The 19617-nt window shown below is 36.9% G+C and overlaps 1 protein-coding gene across 2 annotated transcripts in view; it reads left to right on the top strand.

Moving 5' to 3' along the window:
* The window catches only part of SHROOM1 (shroom family member 1), a 36665-nt gene extending 17516 nt beyond the window's left edge, over positions 1-19149 (top strand). Inside the window, exons 1-8 of one of the 2 annotated variants that reach the window (XM_087924435.1) lie at positions 438-564; positions 1903-2023; positions 4046-6814; positions 11275-11345; positions 13960-14499; positions 16415-16565; positions 17848-18120; positions 18680-19149. In XM_087924435.1, coding sequence (XP_087780561.1) covers positions 4196-6814; positions 11275-11345; positions 13960-14499; positions 16415-16565; positions 17848-18120; positions 18680-18934 — 3909 coding nt within the window. In that variant the 5' untranslated portion in view covers positions 438-564; positions 1903-2023; positions 4046-4195 and the 3' untranslated portion in view covers positions 18935-19149. Of the gene's footprint in view, positions 1-437; positions 565-1902; positions 2024-4045; positions 6815-11274; positions 11346-13959; positions 14500-16414; positions 16566-17847; positions 18121-18679 lie in introns of those variants that run through there. The other variant, XM_026696440.2, reaches the window with a different exon arrangement.
* The last annotated feature ends 468 nt before the right edge of the window (positions 19150-19617 follow it).

Here is a 19617-nt window from a genome sequence, read left to right as displayed (position 1 = left end):
TTAAGGTAGTTGATTTGAACTTGGGTTTTCTAACATGTAAACCAATATGTCCTTCATAAAAGCTATACCATCAGAGCCCCCAGAAATTTATACCCATTGACCTAGTAACCTTCTGTCCAAACCTGGGACAAATATACTAAAATATTGAAAATATGTGTACCTTTCCAATACACCCTCCTGGGGCTATGAAAGTAACTTGATTCTGGCAAAGATTAACAATAATCTTTGTGAGATCTGTAGACCATTTAAACAGTAAACTCTGAATTCTTTAGCCTCATGATCATTAGATGAATTTTGTACTCTACTCCAGGTCCAATTTCTCCAAGAAAACATTATGTCCAAAACGGTAACTAACTCTTTACCCTCTTTGGTTATTTTGAAAAAATAATGTTTTTCATGCCTTGTTCCCTTTTCATACCATCTTTGAAAAAGGAATAATGAGGTGTGTTATGCTTGGGGCAATCCCTATTGCTTAGACACTCCATATGGTCTGGTTGCAGCCACCTGAAAACTGGATGGAGCAATGCAACGAAGAAATAAAATCTGACTGCTCTGCATCAGGTAGTTGTTTCTTTAGCCCACCTCCACAACTGAAGAAAGATGCTTTCTTCTGGCACATTTCGCCCATGCTTTGCTTCTTCATTCCTGCTGTCTTGTCACTCAGCTGGTAGAGATGAGAACAACTTGGGGCAAAAGCTTTTAAAACTGGCTGGTAAATGACATCGTGAGATATGTGATTTGCTCTTGGGTGGGCAAATATTTCAGTAACGGCCAGATGGCAATTCGAAATTCAGGAAGGTATATTGAATTTGTCTCTCTCTATATATTAATATATATTATTTATGTGTCTGTATGTGAGGGTGTGATTGTGCCTTTGAGTCAATCTTAACTCCTGGTAACTTTATGGACAGGATCATGCAGTTTTCTTGGCAGAAGTGACTTGACAATGTTCCTTCAAGACGTTTTTCATGCTAAGGCTTGGAAAGAGATTTGGCCAAAGTCATCCAGCAGACTTCTATGCTTAATAGATGACTGGAACTCAGAACTTTCTGTTTGCAGCACTTTAATCACTGTATCCAACTAGACAGACAGACAGATAAATACATACCACATAGATATAGTCACAGTGTAGGTCACTTGTACTTGGAATATAATACCCAAAACAGACTGAATTTTATTCTGGCCAAAACTATTTTGAGAAATATCTAAGAAATAATTCAGAAGTCAACTGGTCCAACATATGCTATTATATTTTTGTTTAATTTTGCAGCTCTCTGGGAATGCTATGAGTGCAGCCATCCCTTATCTACTGCTCTGTGATTCAACAGATTTCTGACTTTTTATCTGCCGTCTTTCCATAGTCTACGTAGGAAATTGCCACGTTCCCCCCTCTTCCAGGTGGAGAAAATTAAGTGGCTCAAGTGCTTTACACATGTTGCCAATTAAGACATATATTTAAGTTTAGCTAAGCCTTTGATGTGGCAGTGAAGACTGGAGAATGATTCATGATTCTTTAAATACCAGTCTTAGTTTATCTAACTGGATTAGAAACTATTTGCCCAGCATGCATTGAGATCCTCCTGGGGTCTAAATCCAAACATAAGACAGGGAAATAAAAGTTCATTACTATCCTAACTGATTATGGAGCTTAAAATGAGATAAAATCTTGCCTTTCGCTGGGTATCCTGATTTAGATTAGTAAAAATACCGCCTTCCCAATATTGTACTAGCTACATACTGGTAGTGAATTCTGGTGTGGAAAATCTTCATCTCAATAAGGTCACAAAACCAGTGTAACTCTCAGGAGCCTTACCAACGTGACTTATGTGGCATGATAATCAGGGCTGTGGTGCTCAGGTGGTTTCTTTGCATTCTTTTTACACATACTTCTTATTTTGGCAGCAAAGAGACCTTAGCAATTCGCTGCCAGGATTCCTTCAACGATTAAACAGAATCCAAACCGCCACTCAAGAAAATAACCTTGGATCAGACTAGGATAAACATACCATTATTCTTCTCTGAGGTAAAAGGCTATTTCAGCAGACTTGCTAAGCAGTATCAGCTATGCTGGCTTTAGTATCATTTAAAATAGTTCAACGCATGTGATGAGGATTGAATTTGAATGTCCCAACACTGCTGACAAGAATCCAAAGTATTTGAAATACAGCTATAATTCTTTTTCCCCGCTAATAATATTTTCTTTGATTCATACATGTCATAAGTTCTGCTGTTAGTTGCATGGCTTATTTCAGAAATAGCTCTAAAAATTCTTTGGTCATGTGCCGTTTTTTTGGGGGGGATTTTCAAGGTTTTATTTACATGATAATTTTTTGTCTAAAAATGAAAGACAGTGAGCTCACTTCTTCGTTTTTTTAATAGTTTGAAAAAAATCCTGCCAGTGAATTATGGGGATAACCTTCTAAGGCATTTTCTTATGCAAACTCTTCCTTTTTACTATTATGTAATAATAAAGATCATTAGTTAAAGGTAAAGGTTCCCCTCACACATACATGCTAGTCGTTTCTAGCTCTAGGAGGCGATGCTCATCTCTGTTACAAAGCTGAAGAGCCAGTGCTGTCCGAAGACATCTTCGTGGTCATGTGGCCAGCATTACTAAACACCGAAGGCGCTCGGAACACTGTTACCTTCCCACCAAAGTGGTCTCTATTTTTCTACTTGCATTTTTACATGCTTTCGAACTGCTAGGTTGGCAGAAGCTGGGACAAGTAACGGGAGCTCACTCCGTTATGCAGTGTTAGGTATTCTAACCGCCAAACCGCCGACCTTTCAGATCAACAAGCTTAATGTCTTAGCCACTGAGCCACTGCATTCCATGAATGAGAAATGAGTGAGAAATGAGAAAGATCATTAGCTAAATTTAAAACATCTTCAAATTCATATAGTATTAGGAAAACTAAAGGGACAATCCTGCCACTTAAGATATAACCATAGAAAGTTAATATTTCCTATGGTGTCTTCAGAGCTGGAGATCAAGTGGGATCCTTTGTTTGCAGTTTCAGCCTCAAATATATCCAGAGACAGTAAAGGCTTCTTGGCACCAGGAGAACCAAATGGGGAAAAAAATGAGAGAATGTTCTGCTGAGAGAAGAGAAGGTGGGAAGAAGAAAATTGCACAAGGGTTTGGCAGTTTCTAAGTGACCAAAGTCTGAACAAGAGTCAAATTCCAGAATGAGGAACTAGGAAATTAAAAACTTATTACTCAAACAGAAGCCTGTGAAAACAACCCAACCTTGTTTTTCCTCTGACTGAGACAGGTTTCATGGAGGAATTGTATCATTTGCCAATAAATAAATAGTTGAAACAAAATCTGCTTAAATTTTACACAGCAGAGGCAAAAGCAGATAAAATCATTGCATGAAAAGATAGTTTGAACAATTTTTTTAAGGCTAACTGATCAAATGTTTCTGGATAAAAGTGCAAGTGAAAGAGGAGTGAATAAATCTGACGACTTTTGCTGTGTCACCATCAGCCAGCGGTGTATCGCTGGATAGATAATTTATAAAGCAAATATATTCATATAGCAGATGATAAAAGTTAACATGGTCTCCTCTTCTAATGTTAATGCACATGTAAATGTAATTCATGTGACCCTAGGATTCAAAATTACAGCTTCTGTGCTATTATTCCTAATATTTGGTATCAGGTATTTGTTTGCTGTATTGTGATAAAATATATGTAATATGATTATTATAAAACCTGTAATATTAACTATAAGAGTGAAATTCCAGTAACAGTTACATCTATAAAATATGGCAGAAAACAATACCACAATTATTTCACAAGGTATAAGTACGAAATATTAATAATTCTGCACCAGAGTTTCACAGATATATTCAATCATAAGAGCAATTATTAAAAATTATATTATGAGAGATAGATTATTTTCTTGATAAGATATGCTACTGGTTGTTTAAAAGATTTGAGGTTAATCAATGTGTTGCTGGGTTTATCATCTTAATGATTAGCTAGAAAAAAACAAAACAGATGCACTAGATGTGTTTTAATTCTCTTTTTTCTTTTCTAGCATCCATCTCCTCTTCTCATGAAAGGTGAAGCTGACTGGTGAAACTTTCTCCAAAGAAATATGTTTCAATATGTGCATTCCTGGCAATAAGATCAGAGATCTCTTCAGATTACTTCTTTTCTGGAAGACCAGACTGATTCACAATACAGAATGTCTTCCTCTGATAACGAAGTATCAGAATGGCACCCTGGACATGTCAGAGAAATAGCTGAGCTCTTGTCACCATTGGTCTCACCTAACAATGTTCCCATTTTTTCACCAGAGGCCCCTCTTCCTGGCATAGACCAATATAGGCACATTTCTGGAAAAACAGATTCTGCATACAGTTCTTTCTCAGGGAGCTCAAATCTTCCAGAAGTCCCTACGCCATTAGGCTCTGGTGAACCTGATTTGCTTCCTCTAAAGCAAGTGCCATACATGGATTCAGGATCTATAGGAAATATTTGTAATCCCAGTGCAAGACATTTTGAGGATGGACAGATGTATGAAAACAAGATAGTGAGAAAAGGCAATTACCCTAGGTTGGACAGCTCTGCATATATCAAATCATATGGAACCAAGCCAACTCTTGAGATCTTATACCAAACTGCATCACCATTGACTGGGCTCTCACCTCTGCTTTCTCATCCGCCATCCCCAACGGCTCAAGTAGATCACTATAAAACTAACCGAAATGTGGATGAAACTCATGTTGGAATTTGCTTCAGCAGTGATGTTCAAGGAGAAAGCTACATGGAAGAGGGCAACCAAGGGCTTCCTTTGCACATCCTACCAAATTGCTGTAATGACTGTTGGCTCTCATTTTCTCAGAATGAAAGTCCAGTCACAGAAAAGGACGTGGTTGGGTGTCCTACTAACCTGAAAACTACAAAGAATAGCACTACCTCTTCCACCAAGCCTTCTATTCTTCAAGAAAAGTCAAAATCTGGCTCTTTGGACAAGAAGAGCCAGGAGACGTGGGTTAGTCAGAATGCAATTCATGCTTATAAAATTCCAGAGGCAACAAGGGCTAATCCTTCCCTTTCACTGCAGACCAACCACAAACCTGTTAATGATCCACTGGAGAACAAACAGTATTATGCCAGCAGTGTACACAAGCCACGCTTTGGAGAAGCAGATTTGAAGAGAAGGGCTGTAGTACCCAGGAAAGGGGAGGGGCAGCTTTACGGTCTTCTGGACCTGTTCGGAGTTGATGATTATTCAGGTTTCGATCACAGTATATACAACAGCAGTAAAGGTTTAAAATATGCTGACAGCTCTGTTCCTCATGAAGCTACACCGAGAATAATTAATACCTATGAAGATAAGGACTGCACTTTCTCTTCTGAGGAAGGAAGCAACAGAAGTATTTGGCAGCAGCACCCTTTAAAAATCCAGAACCTGCCATCTCAAGCTTTGGCTCCTACGGAAATATCTTATGGTAAGATTTACGAGACCTCACCTTCAGGATCTTATTTCAACTATGATGCAGAGGAAGTTGCTTCTCAATTATTCAGCGGCCCTGGAAAAGCAGAGCAGAATACAACCAGCAGCACCAGCCTTTTAGCATATCCTAGACAGGAGGAAATGCTCAAGCCTTTTGGTTTTCCCAGACTGCCATTTTCAAAGGCTGAAAGTCAATCCCAGAATGACTCTGCCAATATCAAAATAAATAGAAAGACAACACCTTTGCTTTATTATCTCTCTGGTGGGAGAAATTCCAGCCTTATGAATCATAAAAATCAGGATCAAGAACATGAAGACTTTTTGATGAAATCTCCAAGGAGCAATCCTTCAGGCTTGGCTGAACCAGGAGTAAGGCCAAAAGAAAGTAACAGCCACGTGGATGATATTGCCAACAAGAATGAGGCTTCCTTGGATGAAAAGTTCAAGAATGACTACCGAGAAAAACTTAAATTTGCCCAACAGAAAGTCCTAAGAGAGACATCTTTTAAGAGGAAGGATTTACAGATGAGCTTGCCTGTTCGTCTAAAAGAGAAGCCCTCTTCAAGGCCGTCTATTCAACATCTAAGGTCACTGTCATTATCTAGTACAAATGAGGACTCCAAATCAATTCCTCCATCCAAGCCACAGGAAAATACTTATCCAGATGGGGAATCCAAAAAGGCACCGACCATTCGAATTGGGGCCAGGAAAAGGGCAACCAAAGAACAAAAGAAGATGTCTTATTCTGAACCTGATAAGCTCAACCAATTGGATGACCAGAAGGATCAAAATATATCTTGGGGACAGAAAAAGGCAAGATCCCGCTCTGATGAAATTACTGGACAGGAAATAAGGATAATCAGAGGTAAAGCTCTGGCAAATCAAGGCAGGGCCATTTCAAAAGTTGAACTGAAGCAATTGCAACAAAATGCACTCCTAGAGTACATGGAACGAAAGATTGGGCAACAGCCTATCATAGCAAAGAACTGGTCACAGCAGACTTCACAACCCAGAATTCTGAATTCAAAGAGGCTTCCAGAAGACAACATTTCCAATCTTGATACCAATAGGAAGTCACAGAATAAGTTCTTTCCGTTCCCTATTTCTTCTGGAAGAATTCATGAACCACCTTCTACCTTCCCTACTTTAACCTGTACAACCACCACAGCTGATAAACGTATTGTCAGATCTCTGGAGTCTGAGCTGCTGAATTCAAAAGCACAGCCTGTTATCAGGGAAGAAAGCTATAACAGCAAATATGTACCTGCTCAAAGTTTTCTTCACTCAGGTTTTGTTTCCAGCAGAGTCCAAGAGAGATCCCAATCAGTTCCTTCTCCTGTTCAGGTAATTATGAAGCTATTCATACATAATTTACTTCTGCTGATAATTTGCTCTTTCCTTTAGTATGCTATAATACATATGAGTCTGAATTTCATCTGTGTAAAGGCAATATATTGAAGAGATTACTGAATGAAAAAAATTCAGGGAGGAAGGCATGACTTATGCTTCATTGTCACATTTATTTCCAGCATGATCTTGAAAAATGAATAAATTTTATAATCTGAAAAATTACCTCACTTGTACTGTAATTCCAATGATGTCAATTGAACTTCAGTATGTTTGGGCATTAATAATTAAACAGGAGAACATATCTGGTCTACTTTCTCTTTCATTGAAATCACTGTGACTTAAACAGTAACTTGCTATAATATTTTTTATTTTTCCTTTCCCAATACTTTAATATTATATACTTTAATAGAATACTGGCAGATTTGTCATGATAGGTTTTTTTAAAAAACCCTATCATTAATTTTGAAAGAATGAGAGACTAAGTAATACCTTCCTCTTTATCTTAGATATAGAATTGTTTGGACTAAGGTTTCCTGTGTCATGTAAAGTTCTGGTTTCTTATGTTCTATTTATTATGTAAACAATATATGTAGTCCTCCATCTCATGGCAATAACTTTTCATGGCAGAGAGGGTTAAGGCAAAAAAGAAAGAAAGAAACATCACAACATACAAAATATACACAAAAATACTAATCCAGAATACTGTAGTCTTAATAATATAATGTAAACTAGATTCTAAAAATCATTGCATTTCAGGTGAAAAATCACGAGAACAGACAAAACCGCCATCAGTGTTCATTTAGTTCACTCTGGCCCAAATGCCTGTGGGAACATCCAGGTTTTTAATGCCTTATAAAAGGTCAAGATATCAGAGCCACCTGGATCTTCAGGGTGATGCTACTCAATTGGGCAGGCACTATGATAGAGAACATCTTACAGGATGACATACGAGGGACTTGGACCATCCTTCTCCATAAATCCTGATGGGACGAGCAGAAATATCCTCGGAAGCCAAGACACCCTTGGCTTCCAAATTCTTTTTAACTGTCGTCCCCCACTCCCACCCTGGGGACAGCCTGAATGAGGCAGCACAATATTATTTTCATTGCGAATCATTTTTGGGTGTTTTGCTGAAAGTCATATTTTACATTTCATGTAAAATTATTTTTATGTGAAATTTATTGATGACAAACTACTTTCAAAGTTTACAATTTTCTGTATGCTTGTGATTTTTCTTGAGTTTAAAGGGGATCAAATACCATGTAATGTGCCATGACACAGATACTGAAACTCAACTGATTTCTGTCTATCGAAGATATAATATTATTCTGTAGTTTGTCATGTAATCTGCTGCTTCTTTATGTTCCCAATTTGATTTTGGGCTTTTAAAAAATGCTATTGATCATGGACAATTCTCTGTGTTTATTAATACTTGAATCTTATTGTTTTTGAAATTACCTTTTAAAATTTTCTGTCATGTTCCACATTTATTTTTCCACACGAAACAAGAAATACGTGTTTCTTAGTGCCAAAACTTCAGTTACCTATTTCTTCAGCTCAAGAGATTTCAGTTACCTATTTCTCTGATAACAAACTTTCTCTAGCCTTTTTAAAAAATGTCTGTAGAGATTCTCAGTCATTTAGGTCATGGTTGTCCTTTCCTTCCATTCCTCGCTATTCTGTCAGAGCTAAAGATTCTCATTCTTAGATGAGAAGCAAAACATCTTCAAAGAAAAAACAAAAAAGTCCAATTGCCTCTTAAAAAAACACCTTTGGGACAATTGTTTTTAAATGTTTTTTTTAAACATTTTTATATGAGTATTCATATAGCAATGTAAAAAATAAAACAGAAAAAAGTTCAGTGGATCATTGTACTTGGTTTCCGAGATTTTCTGAATCATGGCTTAGAGGTCCTTCAGATATATCCAGGAGGGATGACAATGATGAAACTTGCGTTCCAATTAATTTGGAGGGCATGAATGGAGAAGACATTTTACATTTTTAATTGGAATTTAAGAAGAGGGATAGTTCTCATATTACAGAGAGTGAGAGAACCTTACATCTTTTCAGATCATAACTCTTGAGCTGTTTGTTTTAAAAGACTAGTGGGGGAAGAGGTCCCTGATTTCTTGGTAAAATTATGTGGAGATAACAGAAAAGTTGGATTTATGAATTTCATGAACATTCCCTTATTCTTAAACTCTGCTATTTATTTTAATTTACATTTTGAAATACCTGAATAATTTGGCTTCATTGATTAAAATATGATAACCAAAATGTTACACCTACTGGTTGCAACTGGACCAGTTAAAACCATGGCCCTCTAGTATTTGAGCATGTAGCAAGCACTGGGAAAACTGTACATCCAAGACCTTATGAACTGCTCCCAATGAAAGATGATATGGATTAGATTAACAGTGGTCTGCACCGTCTCCAGCTTTCTGTGTTCATCAAACTCAAGAAGACATGGAAATAAGCAGACTAGAGTAGCATATCACTGTATCGTGAGACTAATTTATACACTCTGCTTCTTGTATAGTGTGTTACTTTGTTTTCTGATTTTCTTCAATTTGTATATGTATACATATGAATGTTAAAAATCAGAAAGCAAAGTAATTGCTTTGGGTGAATTATAACACTCAGTACAGGGAAATTGCAACTTTCCCCTTTGTAGCAGTGACTCTGCCACTTCCACAAGTATGTTTCTTCCTGAATAGTTACGAGTGCTGAAAAGAAATTTCATTGGTCATGTGTGTGTGTGTGTGCGTACGTGTGCGCACATGTGTGAGGGAGAAAGAGAGAGGGAGAGAGAGAGAGGAAGAGGAATATATGTTGATTGTAACTGCATATTTTATGGATGGAGAGGTGCTCAATCTGGAGCAAGAAAGAATCAGCTATGCAATATTACAGATTGAATTAGCTGTTTCTTAGAGACACTGCGTCTCTTGGCTCCCTTTTTAAGGATATCAGGTGTCGTGAGCCCATCCAAATCAGATCTGAGCACCTTTCCCGCTTTGGTTCTGAATACCAAGGTAATCCTTAACATACGATCACAACTGAGCCCAACATTTCTGTTGCTAAACAAGGTAGATGTTAGGTGAGTTCCCCACCCCGCCACTTTACAACTTTTCTTGCCACAGTTGTTAATAAGTGACTCACTGCAGTTGTTAAGTTAGTAACCCAGTTGTCCAGTGAATTTGACCTCCACAATGGCTTTGCTGATCAGAAGGTCACAAAAGGTGATCCACTGCCATAGCTATAAATACATGCCAGTTGCCAGCTGTCCAAATTGTGATCATGTGATCATGGGGATGCTGCAATAGTTATAAGTGTGTAAAACAGTCTTAAGTCACTTTTTTCAGTGCCACTGTAACTTTGAATGGTCACTAAACAAATGGTTGTAAGTTGAGGACTACCTGTAGCAAAGTGACATGATGCCATATGATCACTATTTAGGCCAGGGGTCTCCAACCTTGGCAACTTTAAGTCTGGTGGACTTTAAGTCCCAGAATTCCCCAGCCAGCTTTGAAGTCTGGCAGGCTTTAAGTTGCTTAAGGTTGGGGACCCCTGATTTAGGCAATAAGTCAGTGGTTTCACTAGGAAGTTCAGAGAGTGTGAACCAAATGTTTAGTCTGCTTGGATTTTCTGTATTTATTGTGTGAGAGAAGAGCCGCTTCTAATCCCCTTGTAGAGATCCCTTTGGTAGAAGTCAGCTAGCCTTTCCCCTTGTTATTTTGCATTCTTAATAGTTGTGAAAATAATTTTTCTCAGTATTGCAGTTATTCATCCACATTGATGAATGCTAATTGTTTGGTAATGAGATGTCTGCAAGAAAACCACCAAAGTTAGAGAGCCCCAAGGGTCCCTCATTTCATCCCTGAGCTATAAATATTCTCATGCTCAAACTTTGGTCAACATTTTGTATCAAATGTCTAATCTTTGAGGTCTTTCAATTGGCCCATTTAGGTGCAAGAGACCAGTGACTCAGTGTAGCCAGCTAAATTTAGAAATTATAAAGCAATCTTTAGATTATCTCTAGGGTTGGCATCTCTTGGGTGAACGTTGTACCAGTGGTTGGGTTGGCTCATAATGAGGGATAAAATGCTTTGCAGAGTATTGAAATACCATGCAGGGCAAAACAGGTCCATAGTTAAGCCTATCTTGGCAATCAGCTGACCTGGTGTTCTCCTTTTGGCCAGGCCACTAGGTCTGGTAGGTATCAAAGTCGTTGTTTCTACCCTTGAACTGAAAACATGTCTATTTGGATTCTTATTAATCTAAATTCTTTAACCAGAGTCACTATGTACAATGCTTTGGCCCCAAACACCCTCACTTCCCATTGCTAATGTGTTATTTTACATCAACATGTTTATATTAAAAGTAAAAAAATAAAACCAACATGGGTGCTTTGTAATGATGAAATTTTCTTAAAGATTTTTATTTTTATTTTTTAGGATTACTATAGACCTATAGCTTTTTCAACCACATCATCTCAGGATCATGAATATTATGCTGCACATCACAGGTAAATGGGGGACCATATAATAAATTTGTCCAGTTGACTTCATTAGAGTTTTCATATGCAGAGATGAACACAGTTCCCGACGTGTGCTTTTCAGGCAGGGTCTAAGAAATTTCTTGCATTTAAGAAAGTTAAGAAATTCTTGCCTTAAGAAAGTTCAAAGCATTCTCAAAGATCCATCTCATCCTGGGCACCCTTTTTTGAACTATTACCATCTGGCAGACAATACAGAATAATAAAAACAAGCACAAATAGGCTGAAAAACAGCTTCTATCCCAGGGCAGTAACTCTTTTGAATTCTACTGTATACTGCAATATTAATGCAATATCAAGGCTTTCAATTCAGTGTATAGAATATGAAGGATGTGTGTTTCTGTTTATTTTCATAGTGATAATATATACCGAAGATGGTATTTAATTTCGTTGTACAAGGTGCAATGACAATTAAGTAAACTAAATTTTCATATGCATTTCCCCTCACCCTAACCTTCTTTCACCGTATCATTCCACCAAAGATTCTTTTTCATATTTCTCATTCATATGTACTATAATTACATATACTTCTGTGGTTTTCTAAACATCATTTTCTGCATTCTCTTCCAAAAGAAGCTTCCAGATCCTCTTTTCTCTGCCATCATCTAATACTTTTTTAAAAAGCCTTTGAACTTTTCCATCCTGCAGCTGTTTAATTTTTAGTTTCTTCTTTTATTTTTCTCCTTTTCTTACATTTCCATTTTTTTTCCTCCAGTGTTGACTCTTGGCATTACCAAAAAATGGTTTGCTGCTCACACAAAAACTCTTATCTCTCTCGTATGTTTCCTGCCTTTCACCATAAACAATCAAAACAATCAAGGTTTTCACAGACTTATGCTTAAACTGTGTATTTCAAAAAGGACATTTTTCCAGATTGAACCAATAGCAGAAAATGCCTTGAAAAATTTGTCAGATTTATAACTTGCCATTTCATAGAAAATGCTTAGGGCAATTAACTACAAAATATATTAAATATGTGGTAATATACATATTAAGCAATCACATAATAATGTGATATAACTATTAGATAAAAGCTGATTAGTGTAATCTTCCCAGAAGTGATCTATAACATTTTCTAGAGTAATCCAATCATTGTTATGCCAAAATAGCAGTAGTGAAAACAGAAATTCTATCACTTCAGCAGAGCCTTGATGAGATTATGAAGACTGTGACAAGGCTGAGAAAAAAATGGGAGGAATTATAGGCTGAACAATCAACAGGTGGCAGAGTTCATTAGTTACTTATAAATAGCAGCTCAGTCTAGGTAATAGAAAGCCTGAAAAGAAAAGATTTAAACTATCCAAGGTACCTTTTTGTAATGTCCTCAATTATAAATGAAGCTGAAGTTTCCTATCAGTTTTCCCACATTCTGTACTTTAGCCCTAATGATGGCATTAAAAATTATTCTTGCAATCTGGGTGCTTTTTTCTTCCTTGCTCATGATCTGCATTAGTGACCTTGTCAAAGATGCTGTAAGTCATTAGAGGTTAGGGGCTGATGAAGTTTCCAACTTACTTGAATCAAAAAGAAGAGCACAGCTATTATACTAAACCATGCACAAACCTAACATCAATTTTCTTTTTTGCAACATCCACCCGCTTCTTTATAAAGACAAGTATTAGTATAGTGACTGCAGCCCAAGCAATATTTGCCACTATTACAAAGCCTAAATATAAACCAAGAAATATGTTTAAAATAATGAATGGGAACTAAACATTCTTTTGTTGGATAAGTTCTTCTGATTTCACAATTCAGCAGTTTTGGAATATAAAGTTTAACATAATAAAGGAATTAAACATGTAAACTTGTTTACAAAATAAAGTAGCATTTTGATAAGAAAAGGGTTCAGTCTCAACTCTGAAGGAACTGGGAAGACTATTTCAGCTGTGAAACTGTTAGGTGTCAGTAAATAGTAACAAAGCATTTGACGTACATAGGTCTCTTCAAATATCACCTGCGCAACTCAGTGCTTAGATAACTGATGTAAAACACTACTGTTAAATTAATTCATACAAGTACATCTTTAGATGAATTTTTATAATTAACTTCTGGTGTGGTTTTTTGAGGGGCGGGGTTGAGAAAAAAAATACGAATCCCAATAGAACATGACTGAGACATGTGAAGTATTTGTGGCACTTTCTATGATGTTACAGTAGTGCTATTATACTAAATTTTTGCACCCTTCAAAATTCTATGGCATTAAGTTTGGGTAGACGGGAAATAGAAAACAAGTCTGTCCAAAGAAATTTTCGACACTGTTTCCAAATTAATAACATCTGGGGAAATCTATTTAATTTTTTAAAGTTATTATTTTAGTATAAAATGTATATACTACTTGGTATATATGGTAGAGTGCAGCTCTAATTTTGTTTTTAAAGTTTGGAAAAATGACATCCAAAGAAGCCCTGGGATCTAACCACAATATTTGGGTTTCTACAATATCCTAAACCAAAATTAAACGAAGTATATTGTGGCTTACTGCCATATGTAAACACAGCCCATGCATTGACTCATAAGAAGTATCATTTTAAAAAAAGAAGACTCTGTGGAATTGTATCAATCTGTATCTACTTTTTTGTTCCAGCTTCTCTGTGTCTGAGAAGGAAGATTCTGCGGACAGTGAAGACGATAAGAAATCCTTAGAGAATTTACACGGTCAGGAAGCTGAATTGTCTTTGTTCTCCAAAGAAAATAGTAAGAATTCTGAGCTGAAGCAAGAAATAAGTGAAAACTCAGAAGTGTTCAGTGATCCTGGGGGAACGCAGTGGCAGCACAGAGAGGAGGAAGATGCATCAGATCAATCAGAAAAGAGAACAGACAATTTCACAGCCCTATTAGACAATGAAGAACCTCAACATTTGAGCCAACAGTTTGCAAATTTAAAAGTTCTGCAAAATGAACACGAGTTATCCATAGCTCAGTCAAAATCTCAACAGGATCAAACGTATGGCCATCTAGCAGTTGAGGTTATTGCAGAAGACAGCTCTCTGGTTGATATTCTCATCCCTCATCCCTCGAGAAAGACTGTTTATGATCTTATGGAAGGACTTTTTCCTGTGAACACTTCAGTGAGACGGAGGACTCACAGAAGGAATGGGGGAATTCAAGCTGCCCAAGAAAATGAGTAAGTTTAGGAAGCACAGAATTTTAAATTGAATGTAAGGGTAGAAACGAATGTGTACAGCACAATGGATGTTAGCAACTCTGTGGGTTGTCTGCAATTGGAAAAAATACATAGGTGCTTGAATATCATAGGCACAGTAGATAGAGAGGCACGTTAATCTAATATGGCAAAAAATCAGGAGTCTTATAATAGCACCTTTTCCTGCTAACAAAATTTGCCTGAAGCTGGTGTGATTCTTTGGGAGTTTTGTTTTTGTTTTTACATGAACATACAGCGTTTGTTAAAATATGGGACAGTATTCTGAAGGAAGGACTGTAATTTAGTGGTATTCAGCAGGTTCTGACCAGTTCTGGAGAACCGGTAGCAGAAATTTTGAGGAGTTCGGAAAACCGGCAAATGCCACCTCTGACTGGAGATTTTATAGTCTCCTTCCCCTGCCATGCCCACCAAGCCATGCCAACAGAACCGGTAGTAAAAAAAAAATGAATCCCACCATTGGAGCACATGCTTTGTGTGTGGAAAGTCTGAGATTCAATCAAAGTAGAATATATTATGTAGATGAATAAATATTCTTATCTCAGATGAGATAGTTTGCAAAGATGGCAATTTTTTGACAGAAATGTCTGGTGTTTATATAATCAACTTTTTTTTCAAAAAAAAAAAAAAAAGAGCGCATGTAGGATCTAAGAGCCGTGGTGGTGCAGTGATTAGAATGCAGTATTGCAGGCTAACACTGCCCATTGTCAGGAGTTTGATATTGACCAGCTCAATTGATTCAGCCTTCCATCCTTCTGAGGTCGGTAAAATGAGGACCCAGGTTGTTGGGGAAAATATGCTGACTCTGTAAACAGCTTAGAGAGGGCTGTAAAGCACTATGATGTGGTATACAAGTCTAAGTGCTATTTCTATTGCCATCTGGTGGAACTGCATGGTGCAGTGGGCAACAAAACAATAGTTTCTTCCTTTATCAGATGTCTTCTTTCCTTCTCTTCCTCTTTTTATTATCTTTTCCTGTGATATTATCTCCAACTTTGAAAATGCAACCTTATAGCACTGGCTTCAATCCCAAGAAAGTTATTCTTTCAGAACTCTTCTCACTATAAACACCTGTTAGACAATATCCACTCATTGGGTGTCACAGTGTGACTGGGTTCTTTTGGAACTGATAATACATTTAGGTTTTCAAGGATGATAATCCTTTCCGAAAGACTAGGACTTCATCAAAGATTCAAATCCTCCATTCATAGCCAACCATCTCCCTCATTCTCCTCTTGAGTGAAGATACCATCTGTCTGGGATTTTGCTTGTCTTCCTCCAATAAATCCTATGTTAACTTTTCTTCTCCCCTTTTGACTCAGGAACCAACAACTTATCTGCACAGCAATTTCAACTATACTCTCCAATTGTTGTCTCCAGCCATTCTCTTCTAACTCACACTAGCACAGTAGCAGCCATACCAGGCCATTAAAAACTATACATCACATTAGGAAAGCAAATATTGTTCAGTATTGTTCAGTGGCTTAGCAGTCAAAACATACCTATGTTGCACTTGGAAATAGTTAAACAAGCATATACCATTCTGTTTCTGATATGCATAAAAAACATTAGGTAGGATTGTGGATGTGGTACATATTTTTAAGGATCAATTTAAGTGCCTGGAAGAAAAATGGTCTAGAATAATCTAAACCAAGGCTATCAAACTTCCAGTCCACGGGCCGGATGCATGTCATACTGGTCATGTCCATGCCCGGTTTAGTGAAGGAGGGAAAGTCCCGATACGTCATGTGATGCCACTGTTATAAACTGTGTTTGAGACTCCTGATCTAAACCATTTATTTGAATAATAACTTATCTATTGGCTAATTGTTGTCACATGGTTTGGTTGACAATGTTGTGATTGTTTTAATTTTTGCAGCCAAAGAAGCAATGAGTGTGGAACAGATCCATATCATGGAACTGCAAATGAGCTTGGATACAGAGTAGAAGATGACATATTTCATACAAATCAAATCATGAATGAAAATAAAGAAAGTCTTCCTGATGTAGACAGAATCACAAGTAAGAAAGTAAGTAGCTGAATGGCACAACAAACTTTTCAAGTCTATTCACAGGAAAGTTCCCTTGAATTCAATAGAATTATTTTGTGGTAAATGTGCATTGTGTTGCTGAACAAACAAACAAAATGTGAACAAAATCCTGCTGAAAATATATTCACTTACAAGCAAAAAATTATATGAGGCGGCAAGCCATTTAGTCAGAATATCAGGCGAGGAGTTATGGACACTATAGATACACTTTTATAAGACTGTAATGAATTTCCAATGCTTCACCTCCCCAAACTATAAAATACTTTCCTTGTACCATTTTTTTCAGAAAAGAAAAAAATAAATAGCCACCCAATAGTTGCTGAGTGACAAGAATAAAACAGGACAAATATTTTAAAGTAAAAAGTTAGTTTATAATAGTCTTCCAAAAATGTGTGTCCTTCTGATTGGTTGGATCAAAATGCTAGGGATTCCTAGCCAATATTTCCAACATATCTCAAGGACCAGATTGTAAAATCTTTCTTGGATTAGTTCATGATTCTGAACTGAATGAATTCAGTAACACAGGAAGCCACTGTAACACAGACCAATGTAACATGAAGTGGCTTGCACCAAACCATGACAAAAATGTTATTTGTAGATTTGCCACATTGAAAGTAAAGCTGATTCTTTTTAAACTTCTTTGGTGCTAGAGTTAACCTTGACTGCTCAGCCCAAACAAGGAATACGGAAAAAACAAAGAGCTGAAATCTTCATACTACCATTTTGATCAGGATCAGATCCAAAATTACAAATTTTGGAAGAAGTCTTAGCTGGTACTAACAAACTACTAGTGATATTTAGCTCATTAAAGAAGAAATGACATTTTTAATACTGTGCAAACAACAGCAGAATCTTTGATTGCAGTAAAAATCCTGTAAATCTTTGTATCTGTTATGTCAGATAAGAAAATATTTTAGTCAAAAAATTTCTGTTCTGTTCTTCAATGTGCTTCCAAAATCCAGTTCCTAATTCATTGATTCTTTTTAAGATATCTTTCTTAAATTTAGTTGAGGCTCTGCCAGCCCTTCAAGGTAGTCCAAACAAGCAATCAAAACTACAAGTGCTAACACTAACTTTATTTTGAGGTTACAGAAATAGAAGCTTGCAAATCCCCTCCTTTTCCTTTCCTCTGGGTGCTTTTCGTATCCTGCTCCCTTATGTGGACTGAGGTATCTTTTGTCTAATCCACATCTTTTCCTCCTGTCTCCCAAGGTTATTCGCACAGCCTGTTACAGATTCTCAGCTGTTTTTCTTCTTGCAGAAGCAGCTTATTTTGAGCATCCAGTCAAAATTGCAGACTCTTCAGGATGAGAGGGAACTTATCCAGTCTGAAGCTCTGGAACATGCTGCTCACGGGAAGGTGCTGGAATCCCTGGTGCAAGATCTATGTAAACCCAATGAATTTGAGCGCTACCTGATGTTCATGGGTGATTTAGAAAAAGTTGTGAGCTTGCTGCTGTGTCTCTCTACCCGCCTTGCCCGGATTCACAATGCTATGGGGAAAATGGATGAAAACACTGATGCTGAGGAAAAAGTGAGTGCCAGGAAAGATACTGTAGAGTTTTATGCTATTGTATCTTTCAAATATGTCCTGGTGCTTCTTTCTCAGTTTCCCAGGGAACTGAAATGAAGTCTTTGTCTATTGTTGAAAGGCTGGGGATCCAAGAAACTTTACACAGGGTTGGGGTAGAAGATGAAATATGATGGGACATGACTAGATCCTTTCTTCTTTTGTCATTGTTCACTTTAAAATTACCACTTCTTCCATTTTTTAAATCCAAAGGAACAGAAAAGCATTTGGAATTAAACTAAAAAAACAACTGAAAAATGTATTTTTTAAAAACTTTAAGTGGCAGCTGTCCACAACTGCTTTTCAGTATGGTGAAACATCTAATTTGGTCCCTCGTGCTTGGATTCAGTCAAGCAAGAAAAGGAGATTCTAGTTAAATTTATCTGCTACGTATGGTGTCACTAATCATAAGTTACAAGGAATTTGCAGAGACATCCTCAGAAGGAATCAGTAATTCTTACTTTATGTTATATTCACATTACATTTTACCTATTAACCCTGTTTTGGTCATGTTTATCTTTAGGAATCCTTAAATGAGCGGTACCGACTTTTATCCAGGCAGCGGGAAGATGCAAAGGATTTGAAGGAGAATTTGGATCGCAGAGAAAGGGTGGTGTCAGGCATTCTTTCCCAGTACATGACTGAGAATCAGCTCCAGGACTACAAACACTTTATTCAGGAGAAGATTACTCTACTGATTGAACAAAAGGACCTTGAGGAACATGTTAAATTTCTTGAAGAACAGTTGGAGAGATTAGAGAAGAGTATTCTTCCTTAAAACCCTATTATTTGCCCTTGTTTTCCTAAATATCTATTAACAAAGCATCATTTAAGATGTGAGCAATGGTACCTTTTGATTATTTCTAGCAATCCATCACAAGATCCCATTGACAAAGGCTACATTGGCTCAGGCATACAGTATATTCTCAGAAGGAAAATACAAAGCCTTCACTGCAGATAGCACTTTAAAAAAAAATAAAAATCTTGAAATGACTGGTACAATGTGCATTGTCTTTTCATAAGGAATTAATGTGATCCTTTCTTCTTTATTGACTGCAGTCTGTTTTTTTCCAGACTGATTATAATAATAATAATTCCATAAATATATTTTATGATATATTCAATGTTTATCATTGTCTATTCTTATTTTTTTTAATCCCAAACAACATCGATATCACTTCCATTGTTATTTATATTTACTGCCAGGTGTTATTTTAAAATCACATGTTTTGTTCTTGAGGCTCTTTCAATAAAAAATATACCTTGGTTATGGACATGCTGATCTAATTTACACTCTTACTGTCAGGTATTCAGTGTTTTAAGATTGTAGCATAGTTTGTAGAAGAAGCAAGGGCTGGTTCTGAAGTCATGATAACCATTGCTGGTTTCATCATTCTTTATGGAGTAAACCACCATTAGCCCAATGTCCTCAGGCTTAACTATAGTTCCAGTAACCATTCA

Source organism: Pseudonaja textilis, chromosome 2 (assembly GCF_049901715.1).
Source record: "Pseudonaja textilis isolate UNSWEBS1 chromosome 2, rPseTex1.2, whole genome shotgun sequence".
Classification (NCBI taxonomy): domain Eukaryota; kingdom Metazoa; phylum Chordata; class Lepidosauria; order Squamata; family Elapidae; genus Pseudonaja; species Pseudonaja textilis.
This window is presented reverse-complemented; position numbering and strand designations above follow the sequence as displayed.